General features: G+C 39.3%; 1 protein-coding gene across 1 annotated transcript in view; it reads right to left on the reverse strand.

Annotated features, from left to right (window-relative positions):
* The window catches only part of LOC131232602 (lycopene epsilon cyclase, chloroplastic), a 56,254-nt gene that overhangs the window by 5,360 nt on the left and 36,906 nt on the right, over positions 1-13,988 (reverse strand). The window contains exon 8 of the mRNA XM_058228946.1: positions 78-174. Coding sequence (XP_058084929.1) covers positions 78-174 — 97 coding nt within the window. The remainder of the gene's footprint in view (positions 1-77; positions 175-13,988) is intronic.

The following is a 13,988-nucleotide window of genomic DNA, read 5'->3' on the forward strand; positions in this document are numbered from 1 at the left end:
TGATGTAGGTAATCAACACAATCACTTGCAAATAATTAAAACCATAAAAATAGTGGGTAAAGTTGCAAGTTTCTTGCCAGTGGCTGGGTGCACCATACTGGCTGCAGCACCAAAGGCAAGGTTCTTTTGCTGTGTATTTGGTAAGGATCCACCAACAGGAATATAAGACCACTCCTGCACAGTAGATCAAAAGATAGAACTCATCAGCACATGGTTAGTAAGGGGTAGTGGGGATATTATGAATATAATTCAATCACCAGCATTCCTACATGGAAATTGTTTTAAATACAATGAATCTTTTAATGTTTATGTAATTTATGCTAAAAGTGGTTCATTAGATTAGAGGACTATGCAAGGATGCAGAAAATGATTGCTTCCATGCAATTACATAAGAGTGAAATCATAAACATGAGACGAAGATGAGATACCTGCTTTTAAAAAAGCAAAAACGAAAAAATGTACTAGATAAGTCAAAAGCTGAAGGCTGAGCCTCTAAACAAATACAATGAATCATGGTGAAAATTTGGCATGTAAAATGTACAAAAGGGAGGGAGGTGAAAGTAAGAATGCAGGATATGATGAGGTGGGCATGCATTGTGGTAGACAGGTGGCTAAACACAAATCGCTTGGCTTTTATGCAAGCAACCCAAACATTTATTTTTGGGCATTTGAAATGCTGAAACGAAGAAAAAGAGCACCAACCGGCACAAACATGTAGTCTACAAAATGATGACCCAGTTTATATTTACATAAATAAATATAATACACATCATCATATATAGGCAAAATAGTGAAGATGCTTTCAAGTATCTTAAAACTTCTAAGAAAGTTAAACAAGTACCTAGAAGTTGTAGGCTGAAAAACGAACAGCAGTATTGAACTATATAAATCATCAGGATCATATTGCAACTACTTAGGTTTGGCTTTGCTTATACTATTTTTTCCAACAATCCTACGGACTTTTCCTCAGTAAGTAAACAAACCTTCATATTCCTTTTCACAACCTCAATCCAAGTCCTTTTAGGTCTTTCTACCATCCTATTTTCAATCCCTTCAAATCCACTCGATGTTCCCCTCACTAGAGCCATCTTCAGCCTTCTTTCATTTCACCAAACCACATCAATCTGCTCACCATCATTTTGTCTTTTTGGGGATAACTCCTAGGTTGCTTCACCCTTCAGGTGACTTCGTTCTTAATTCCATCCTTTCTAATGTTCCCACATGTCCATCTTCACAACCTCATCTCTGCAACACTCAAATATCTGCTCATGCCGCCTTTTATTTGCCCAAAATTATGCCCCATATAACATAGCAGGTCAACTAATTTACCTTATAGAATTTTCGTCAAGTTCCATAGGCAAGTGATGATGACCACAACACCTCATAGGCAAATCCCAATTCATCCTCCAATCTCTAGTTCTATTGGAAACATCCTCATCAATCTCTTCTTAATAATAGAGCCAAGTAACAAAAAACGTCACTGTGAGGAATCTCTTGACCATTAGTTCTAAATTTAGTCTTGCCTCTATGATTGCCCTTAATCAAGCAGCAATCCAAATACTCCATCTTAGTTGTGCCAATTGTAAGCCTCTAGACTCATGAGCCTTCGGGTAAATGTTCTACTCAAGTGTCGCTCCCTCGAATCATGCTTTGAACTTGTGCTCCCACTGTTGCTTCTTAGAATTTTATCCTTGCTAAAAGTTTGAAATAGATACTTCCTCACCCTTGCACTCGAATCTGATGCCACGTCCCTTCACACTTAATGCAATTATTGTTGACACGTGTGTACACGTGTGGCCATATGGCATGCTCCGATCATTCCATCCACCCTCGTTCTTCTTGTAACAAAGAGGAGAGGAGCTAGTTGTGTGGGGCATGCATTCAAATAGGGAGCGTTTTCTCCCGGAATGCAATGAAAGGCCCAAATGAATAGTGAAAACAGTGGCTATCTATGGAAGCCATGGCAAGAGAAAAAGAAATATGGGGAAGGACATAATCTGAGAACCGTTTGTAGAGATAATTGATGCATTTGGCAATCCAGTACCAGGTGGCAATCCTCCCTATTCGACCTGCATCCGCGTGACACTTCATCCCGTCAATTGCTCTTCATTAGTATTAGAGCATAGGTTCGGGCTGGTGGTTTTGAGTCTTGTTGGCCAATTGTCTTTTCCTCTGTACATTCTGAACACATTGACTTCTTGGGTCGCTCATTATCATTAAGAATACTTTGAAGATCTACTGTGCTAAGCAGATTATTCTTGCCAATGTGCTCTCCATTAGAGTCATTTGTAAGCTCTCAGAAAAGCTTCTCAAGAGGAAGAAAGGAGCACCTCTTTGTTTTTTTATTAGCCTTCTGGTAAATCTTACTTTAATCAACCAGGAACAGAGAAACCAAATCATTGATTGCTTGTATTTATCTGCATTTATTGTATCTGTCAAGCTCACTCCAACCCAACTAAGCTACTATCATAGGTTTCTTTAGCAAGCCGCTGAGCAACTAGGACTTCTTTAGCCGAGCCAAGCTACCATCTTGGATTTCTTTAGCCAAGCTATAGAGCTAATTGGAAGTTGTTTTTTAGCCTAAGCTACAAATCAGATCGACTTGATTCATGTGCTTGTTTTTTAGCCAAGCAAGGCCTAGTCAGCTTTCATCAAGCCCAACCCATATACGCTAGGCCCAAGCTCAGTTGCACCCATTTAAGATCATTTTATCAAATCATAGATAGTCCATTGCAGTGTTTGCAGTATCGATACTATTGGCTGATATATCAGCTGTTATTATCGATATTGCACTCCAGGGATACGAAACTTCCCTGGAGTGTAACTGGAAAACCTAAAATCCTATGCATCGAGTGATATATCGCAATGTATTGGCGATATTTTCCAATATCAGTGAGTTATCACGTCTTTTTTCTTAAGCCTTTTAGTTGGTATCATTGATACCTGTCGATATCGATAGATATCAACGATACCACGACAGGTATCAATGATGCCACGCAGGAAGCCTCCTGTTTTCTTAAGAAACCCCCCAAAACCCATTTTTTTCCCAATTTTCCCCTCAAATTTCTTATTTTGAAGAAGCTTTCAGGTGGATTTTGGTCCATCTTTTGCAAGGATTGGGAGAAAAGCCAACATTTCAAACCGAATTCATCATTTTCTCGGATTTGGGGCCGTTTCTCAATCGGTGAGGTATTTTTCTTTTTTATTCTTTAAAAAATAAAAAATAAAAAATAAAATAAAATAAAATAAATCATAGAAAGGTATAGTGAAAATGTTTTGCAATGAAAATCAAGGATTTCAACCTTTGATTTCAAGATTTGAGGGTAGGTGGACCAATTTGGGGAAATTTGGGAAAAGTTCGAATTTTCCCCAATTTCTCTCAAATTGTTTGCAATCTTATACTTCAAACTTGAAATCAAACATGAATGAGGCATTGAAGCTCGACCTACTAATTTATAATGTTTTTGTGAAATTTCGGGATTTAAAAATAAAAATAAAAATTAATAAAAAAATTATATTTTTTTTTCGAAATTTCACTCCTACCAACAGTAAATTGAGTCCAATTTTAGAGCATTTAGGATTATTTGATGAATTGATCATCACATACACTCTAATTTCGATATTTGAGTGTAGGTCCGATTTGAAAAAAAATGGGGATAATTCGAAATTTCCCAAATTTCTCCCAAATTCGTTGCAATATTAGACTTCAAACATGAAATCAAACATGTATGAGGCATGATCTACTAGTTCATGTAAATATTTATGTCTTCAAAATTAAATAATATTTTTTAATTTTAAAAAAAAAATTCCAAAAATTATTTTCTACCAACAATCAATTGATTGCATTTTCTGAGCATTTAAAGGTGTTTGATGATTTTTCCGAAAATATAATTATATATTTATTTTTAAAAAAATTAATAAATGTGATTTTTTTATGCAGTGTACTACTTTTGCTTACATAATGTTCATTTGTAGGTAAAACATGGTAGGAGGAAGAGGAGGGAGACAACCTGATATTGGATGGAGGTGCAGCTAGTCTATTCCCGATAATCAATTCGGGAGTATATGTAATTTATGTGGCCACGTGTCCAAGAGTGGGGGCTAATATGCTTGAAGGAACATTTAGCGAGAGGGTATCGCAATGTTTTGGACTATCCTAAGTGCCCATAAGATATGAGAGTAGAAATGATGGTTGTGTTAAAAATATGTGAAGATAAGAGATGACTGAGCTACGTGGGAGAGGGAAATTAGGGAGGAGTTGGGGCGGCCACCATTCGTAGGTGAGGATGTAGTGGATCTTGATGACGAGAATGATCCTGAATACATATGCATAGTTCAGGAATCCATACGAGATCAATGGAAAAGGGATTGAGAGAGACAGTGGGAAGAAAGTAGGCCTAGATTTGAAGGGTCTACCCATAAGCATGGTAGGAGGAGTGGAGCAAGGGGAGTGGGACAGGGGGTAGTTTTGGGGGTGGTGGAGGGAAGGGTCGTAGGTGAGGAGGATTATGGGGTATGAATCGTAGCAATAGCCAGTGTTTTGAATAGCATGTAGCATTCAACCCCCTATATCATGTAGCGAAACCTATGTCACGTGTAGCGTAAGCAACACGATACTTCCACTTTTTTATTTATTAAAAATAGAAAATATATATATATATGTGATAAATAGTAAGAGAGAAAATCTCCCTCTTTTGAGTTTACTGAAAAACAAAAATTCACAATGGATGGCCATTTAACCATAGTTTATGGACAATAAACACTGCACGGTTGACAGGTAGACTATAGGACCCTGGTCCTTTGTTTCACCTCACAGTCAGACGTCTGCTAATTGGCCTAACCCATGGACAAGTCCGCCGGTGCCCAGTGCATCCGAGACCAGTGTTCAAAATATCAATATCGCGTTACGTATCGCACCCTTGGGATACAGATACGCATCGGTTATCGCATGGGATATATCGGTTATATCACGTAATGTATCGTTGTTGTTGGAAACATGGGGAGACATAAGAAAATTGGTTGAATTTTTCAATGAAACTTCAATAAATATTAAAAAAGGCATCAATACACACTTATAAATCAAAACATTACAAAAAACAAGTGCATATAATAGGTTTTCTTTATATGGGGTTCTAATCCATGTGTTGTCTAACTGCATTAATGCAAGTATATTCATATAATTTATAAATATAAGAAGACGTGCGGAAACACAAGCAATACATTCAAAAACAAAAGAAGAATCATTAGATCATGTTACATACATGTTTGATTTTATGTTTAGACACAAAGATTGCAACTGATTTGCGAGAAATTGAAATTTTTTATTTTTTATTTTTTTATTTTCCGCAACTCGGCTCATCTCCTCCAAATCTCGAAATTGAAGCTCCCAATCCATAATTTTTCATTTATAACAATTCGACACTAATTTTACATGATTTATAGAAGAAAAAAAATCGAAAAAAAAAAAAAGATCATCGGATGGAACATGTGGGATATATCCCACTACTTGTAGGTTTTGTATTGCATAGGTGAGATACAAGATATATCTTGGGATATATCAGCCGATATTGTCGATCCTTGAAACACTGCCTGATACTTATGCCATATCAACCGCATCGTCGCCACGAGAGTAGAGGTGCCACCCGTGCGCCAATCCAACGCTCCATTAGTCAGATATGGCCCATTGAATCCACAACCCAAATCGTGTACCTTGTTGAATAAGCAACCCTAGTGGGCCTAGGCCCAACAGGCCAAAGCCCAAGCCCATGGTTTAAGGCCCTTTAAGCCCATAGTCCAAAGACAATAGCTACAAGACAAAATAAGGCTCCAACACACACTAAAAGACAAGAGAAGCTCTCTTCTCTAACCATCATCATTACCCATCATGAGAGGTGGTCCATGCTTGTTGCCACCTCATCTCACATGCAACCAATGCATGGCCTTGGAATGGTCATGTCACCCTTTTCCACCAATCATACCTCATTGGCATCCACATCACATGCCATCTCACCATCCACCACTTTAACGGCCAATGTATGTCATGCCACCATCCTACTTGGCCAATGTGTGTGCTAAGCCCTTCCACACCATTAATCCACCTCAACACCCCAAGCACCAATAGGAATTTGTAAAATTGCCACCAAGACTTTCCACTATCCAAGCCACCTCACCGATTCTCTTCTCTTTGCACCAATGACATTTGCACAAAATGCCACATCACATGCCACATCATACCATTTTTCTCTATATAAGAGAGGGTCTCTCTAGCATTTCTCCCCTTATAACACTTACCAAATTCCCTAAATTTTGAGAGAGAATAGTGAGTTGTGGGACCAAGGAGGTGGGCCAACCATCAAACTTAACAAGGATACAAGCCATCAAACTAAGGTGGGTCATACTCCCCTCCCCCGTTCTTTCCTTTCTTATGGCTAGGTGGGACACCTCTGTGGGGCGCACCAAGGATAGCCACGCTGTCCACTGGCAGCATGTGGGGCTCACTAATCATGGGACCTCACCCTTTCTTTCATAAGTTCAAATTTTTGGTACTTGGTGTGTGTACATATATATATATATATATATATATATATATATATATATATATATATATATATATATATATATATATATATATATATATATATATATATATCAACTTTGTGACCTCGTCACAGGCCCTACCCACATCTGAATCGGGGTGCTGTCACTTGGGTCTTGTAGGTCTCATACCAGAGTCCATGATCGGCCTCTTGGACAGCCCATGGCAAGCCCCACACGAACCGGGTGCAACATCCAAAAGTGGACTGAAACAAATAATGCAGATTTCTATGCACAGTTTTTGCAACTACCCTACTATAGGCCCATCACCACAGATTGCACACACATGATCGAGCCCTGTCTTAGGGCTTTTGGAGCTCATAGACAGGACTATCCGGGGCACTTGAAGGTACGCCAAAAAGTGACCCCACATGATTGTGGGATATGCCCAAAAATGGGCCGAACCCATTTCTGCACTGCACTTTCTGCACAGTTTTTCCAGGAGCTCATGTTTGGGCCCTTGCCATGATTTGCAGACACACATTCAGCAGGCCTCACCTTGTGGGTTTTGAAGCCCATACATAGGGCTACCAGAGGGTCATACCCCTTCGCTAAATGCAGGCCCCACATGATCACAAATCAGACCCAAAAAATGGCCCGAACCCATTTCTACAACAGAAATCGTTTTGAAACAAAACTTGGAAGCCCACATCTGTGGGGTCCATCACCTGTCCAAGGCTTCTATTGGCCCATCTAAGCCCTGTGCATGATCCACTGATCACGGTGTACCCAAAAACTAGGTGGGCCACCTATGGAGAGTAGATCCAAGCCATCCAAATTCTAAGGTGGCCAAATCTATCCCTATATTTTCGTCCTCCTTTTTGTTTTGTATGTTAAAGTGGGCCCCACCATGATATTGTGGTGGTGTTTGGATGGCCCCAAACCATATCTAAGTGGGCCACTCTCTTTGAGGATTTATGGGAATAAAATCCCTTTGAGGATGCATGGGAATACAATCCACCATTGAATCCCATGAGGCTCACTTCCATGTATGTGGTTCTACATGATTCTTTGTTACTTTAATTGTGTTTGTGGGGCCCAAATTTTGTATGATGATAGTATACTTCATGAAGACTGTATGTACCAAAATTGGGATCAATGTAATCTGTCTAACCTATTCATCCGATTTATGCAATTTGGGCCATGTTTGTTGTCGGTGCAGTGGTCAACACTAACACCCCTCAAAACGGACCAGATTGTGGGGCCCTTAGATATCTAATAGATTCCAAATTTTGTAGGATGACAGTAGACTTGATATAGAACGTGTCTACCAAATTTGGGGTCAATCCGATATGTTTAACCTCTTCATTTTATTTATGAAATTCAGATCGGATTTGCAGTCCAGTGCAGTGGTCAACACTGACACCCCTCAAAACATACCAGATTGTGGAACCCTCAGATATCTGATAGATCTCAATTGTGGGATGATAATAAACTTGATATAGAATATGTGTACCAAATTTGGGGTCAATCTGATATGTTTAACCTCTTGATTTGATTTATGAAATTCAGATCAGATTTGTTGTCCAGTGCAGTGGTCAGCAAGGAAACCCCTCAAAACAAACCAGATTGTGGAACCCTCATATATCTGATAGATCCCAAATTTTGTGGGATGATAGTAGACTTGGTATAGAATGTGTGTACCAAATTTAGGATCAATCTGATATGTTTAACATCTTCATTTGATTTATGATAGACCAGGTGGCCAAGTCCACTGCCGATGGTCAAGCAGGGAAAACAAATGCAATCTTCATTGACAGAGTGGGTGGCCGAGTCCACTATCGTGTGTCGAATGGGAAGGGGTGTGACAAGCACAACGTTTGCCTCATTGGGAAAATAGTGTCACCCACATTGTTGCGTGGGGGCTTAGTCCCGATCCCGCGTGTGGCAAACATGTATATATATGGGCCATTGTGAGGGAATTGCACCGGAGTTGATTTTGATTACGGATATAGTTTTGGCTATGATGGTACATACGCGATATGCTGACAGGTATGGTATTCGTGCATTCAGGATTGCAGATGTGTAAATATAGTCTAGGTACACATTTGTGGGCCACGGTCCCGAATAGGTATGGGACTATTCAGGATCAGGAGTCTATCATCCTGTAATCACTTCGCACGTTAAGTATGGGACTAACGTGGGTTATGACCCTTGGTATGAGACCCCTATCGGCCCGCTATATTGCGCACTATGACTCAACCATTCATTTTGTATTCTTTTGTAACATGCCACTTATGATATCATGCCTGTGATAACATGTTTAACATGCTTAGCGGTAGTTTATTATGCCTATGTCTATGATATCTCTCGCGATTGAGGAAGGTTCATGATAAGTCGTGCTCACCTTCTGGCACATAGTATGATCCACGAGCTTGTTGCTCACACCCATATTTCCTTATGTGCTTTCAGGACATTAACAGGCTCAAGGTGCCTATAGGCATTGATGGACGTCCTTATCATAGTTTTCCTTCTATTTTGGAATTTTGGACTTGTAAACATGATGTACTTTGGACTTTGATGATGTAGTCGTTTTGGGATGTTGATATTTTATATTTTCATTATAGATGTGGTTCTCTCTCTCTCTCTCTCTCTCTCTCTCTCTCTCTCTCTCTCTCTATATATATATATATATATATATTCCCACTTCCACAAGTCGGATTTGGAGTTTGGGAATTTGGTGAGCCCGTTCGCCAAGTTTGGTACATGACGAGGTAGTTAGAGCAACCTAGGAACGATGCTTGGGAAGCTGGAAAGCCCGGCTGCCAATTTCGAGGCGTGACAAGGACATTATACACAGCACATACTACACTCTATAATTGACAGTACACGGTGTATAGTAGTGGCCCACATGATGGACTGAACAGTTGGAATCTATACCATACGCACACCACAGTGGACCCCACGCATGTAGCCCACATGATGGTTGGATGGGTCAAATGCATGTCACATACACCACAACAGGCCCCACACATATCTTTGTTAAAAAAAATCCATAGGAACTGGCCTCCTAAAAAAGAAAAAAAAAAATTGAAAAAATAAAAAATAACCACAAATTTCCATCCAAAATGAGAAGAAAACTTGTTAAGAGAGATTAAGGAAGAAAAACATACCTTGAATAGAGATTCAATCAATCAGAATCTGATTTTTTTGAGCTATGTGTCCGTACGACTATGAAAAGGGAGAAACCTAATTCCTCCATTGTTTGGGCTTCAATGCTCTTGAAAATACAGCAATCGGATGTTCTTGCAGGGCCAATTCAACGCCTAAAGTTTCATCTTCAATGAGCTTTTCGATCGAAAGAATTAAAAACACTTAAGAGGGTTGGACCGGGAGTTGCGGCGTTGAGATAGGGCTTTCGAAAGAAAGCTCTATTCGAAATCCTTATAAGTTAAAAGCTTTTTAAAAAATATATATATATATATGAGTCCCCCACCATATATTTTCAAAAGCCCTATTTGAAATCCTTTTAAGTTAAAAGCTTTTTTTTTAAAAAAATATGAGTCCCCCACCTTATATTGAGAGGAATAAACTCTCATCCATACATTTGGAGGCCCATTTCTAAATGGTTTCGATTGTTAAAAAGGTTAAGTGAGCACATATTTATAATCTACTCATTGCCACATGTGTGAAGGATGGTCTGGATAGCTCGCCTCCACATACTACCACGTGTGAGAAGTATGGGCCATCACCATTTTAAAACAGTTTGTTTACTCACAACATAAAAGAAATCTTTTATTTTAAAGAAAATGGAGCATGCTCCTAAGGTGTACGCAACACGTTACGGTTGCGTAGCGTATGCAGCTACAGGGGAAACGCACTATTTTAAGGTGTTACATAGCATTTTTGGTACACTACGCTACATTGAAATTCAAAACATTGGCAGTAGCATGAGGGTGTTAGATCTACATTTAGATCCGAGGATGAGAATGTACGTACTAGAAGGTCGGGGGGGGTGATTGGTTTAAAAGATACGAAAGGAGATGTTTAGTAAAAGGGATGTGAGGAAGGTGGGGAAGTTTATAGCAATGTTTTTTTTTAAATATATATATGATCAAATCCTGGTCAATGTTGTAGCGAGCCCGCACTTCAATAATATCATAAGTGAAGTGCAATGTGAGGGTAAGGGTGTGTTACCGCCCACGCCTCGTGAGATCAAGAGGAAGTACCAGTATGCAAAAATGAAGACTTGCGTGGATTCATATAGACAATCATGGAGATGTATGGCGGCACCGTCATGTGTGACGATTGGACAGGACCGATGAGGATATTGGTTATAAATTTTATGATCTACTATACGGTACAGGCAGTATTCCTAAAGTCCATAGATACCAATAATAAGATTAAAAATGAGGATTACATTAACAAACTAATGCACAATGCCATACAAGATGTTGGGAGGAAGAATATTGTAAAGTTTGTTACAGATAATGGGAGTGCATTTGTCAGGGTGAGGAAGGATATAATGGACAAGTATTGTATGTATTGGACCTCCTGCGCAGCCCATTGCATCGATCTCATGCTAGAAGTGATCGGGGATAGGCCATCAGTGACGGTTGTTATTACTAAACTCATCACGATGTTCACAACCCCAAGTGTAGGGTTGCAATATAGTAATAATCTCGATAAGACCGAGGTCGAATCCACAGGGTTTGAAACTTGTACATTTCTGAAATTAACTAGAAGTAGAACTAGAAGAATATGTGAAACTACTTCTGAACTATTTGGGAGAGTAATTGTGAATAAAGTAATTAAAACTAAGAATTTAAAGGTGAGAACTAAGGTGCTAAGGATCCACTTGTAGTGATCAGGGAGCCCTCTTGCTTAATTCAAGTAACACAATTAGAATTAGAGTCTTATCCTATACAATTAGAAAATACATCAATAAAACCAAATCTGAAATTCTATTGACCTAATTCTCAATGAAGGAGAACTATGATAATTGGCACGGATTCCATCACCAAACCATGCCGAGGAAACAATGGCAAACAACAGGATTTACGAATCCCATAATCTCAAACCAGGAGAATTGTGAAGATTAGGAAGGATTCCATCACCCTACCATGCCCAAGGGATGATGGTGAACAACAGGACTTACTAATTTCACAATCTCAAATCAGGAAAAGAAGATACTCAAAGCTATTGCAGGTCTACTATAATTTGAGTCACAATAAATCATTAAAAACTGAAAGTATTCCTTAAATATTAAATTAAAATCCATGGAGTTCAACACAAACATAAATCAAAGCAATAGAAACATCCCATCATGCTACAAGCTTCACCTCTTAGCCCTAGCTAAGAGGTTTAGCCAACCATAGAAATGATTGGACCAAAGTCTCTTAAGAAAAACATGAAAACAACTAAGAAAGAAGAAGAAAAACTCTTGGGGACGGCTTCTCCACTCTTTTGCTTCACTCCTTAAACCCTAGAAGATGTCTAGGAACATCCTAGGGAGTCCTATTTATAGCTGTGGAACTCCAACAACTTTCGCACCTAGTTGGAAAATTCTAGAAACCGCCTCAAATATACGCAGTTTAGTAAAATAGACTTCACTCTGCGCAATTTCATAGAATGACCCAGAGTTTCAGAATATGCTTTTTCAGGACAATTTCAGGATTCCTTTTCTTCACTTCAAATCTTTGATTCTCTTCATTCCTCACTTGGTTTTCTTGGATCTTTGGCATGTGAATTCTTCAATCTTGGTCTCCTAAGATCCATCTCTTGCCTTGGTGATTCTTGAGCATCAAATACATGCTTTTAGCACGATTTTCAATCCAAGCTCTTAAATTCACCTTACGACACAAACACGAGTAAAATAGAACATTAAGCATTATCATGTTCATAAAACCAAGATATAAATGGGGGATAATATGCAATATTTGACCCTCAACACACGACCTTTATATACAACCACACATTGTTATTATCTGAGATGCGTGAGACATGTGATAGAGATATAGTGCTCGCCATAAATTTTATTGCCTTAAATAGCATCCTCGAACACAGCAGGGGCTATGAGCCTACAAGAGGTTTTCAACTCTCGAGAATACACAGATTAGAATAAGAATGAGAAGAGAGTAGCCAAAAGAATCAAGGAGCTTGTGTTGAGCAACACGTTCTAAGAGTGTATGCGCAATGGGGTGGGTATTTTGGAGCCCATTTATGTTGTGTTGAGGATGGTCGATAACAAGACAAACCCGTCGATGGGATCGTTATATGCGTCCATACAATTGATGAAAGACATCATCCAAGCTAAAGCCCTTAAGGCATATAAGTGGGTGCATGCAATACTTGATGATCGTTGGGAAAAGACACTTTCTCACCCACTTCATTAGGCCGGTAAGTAGTTATATGATTTATTTTGTTCGTTTATATGCTTTAGTACTTTGTTAGTTCTTCGCATATCATGTATCCCTATTTTATTGTACTGATGTGTAAATATTTCAATCATGTTGGGTTTCAACATATTTCCTTAATCCCAAATACCACTACAGTCAAAGACAATTCATTGAAGAGGGTTGTACATGAGGTGTCCGATCACTTATTCCCTCATTGTCCGAGGAAAGGCACCTTCGGTAATAAAGTAAATATGTTCCGCACTTACATTCTCTATATCTTAATCTCACCATTCCATACTTATTATTATATGCCATCAATAGATTGTTAGATTCCGTGAAGCAATTGGAATATTCAAGTGTGAGGTCGCAGTGAGGTCGAGGAGTTAGATGTTGGCACATGAGTTACTGCATTAGTCCCTTATTAGAACTTAAAGTTAGTTTTCATATTATTTTAGCAGGTTTGAAACTAATGGAAAAATACATATATAATTCGCAAGCAAATGGTGGGCCATGTACGAGCAGCAACTGGTTGTCCGTATACTCACATAGACGGTGTCCTCCTCACCCTGTGAAAGGAATTGGAGCACATTCTCCCTCATTTACATGAATAAGCGCAACAAATTGGGGTATGGGTGGCTTCAAAAGCTAGTGTATTGCCACTACAGCATGAAGCTATGAAAGAGGCTACTCTGCTCGAAAGGAAGAAGAAAAGTGCAGGACTCATTGAACCCGATGGCAGTTGGACATCATGCATATGTTGAAGAAGGCGAGAAGGACCCACTTTACTAGTGGGTTAGGTCAGATGACTTGGATACTTTGGATGGGTGACCGGAGCAGCATGTGGCGACGAAGGCGGCATCATAGGAGATTGATGTTGACGCTCATGTGGAGCAGCAGAGATCTCCTAATGAGGCTTTTGACCCATTGACAAGGATTTTAGAGGGCATCCCACGTCAGTCACTATTACATGGGACACATGGTGGTGAGACATTATCCGACATTGAGAACGAGACAGAGAGTGATGTGGGGGGAGGGTCTAGTGATGGTGATGACAAC

This window comes from Magnolia sinica, chromosome 18 (genome assembly GCF_029962835.1).
Source record: "Magnolia sinica isolate HGM2019 chromosome 18, MsV1, whole genome shotgun sequence".
Classification (NCBI taxonomy): Eukaryota; Viridiplantae; Streptophyta; class Magnoliopsida; order Magnoliales; family Magnoliaceae; genus Magnolia; species Magnolia sinica.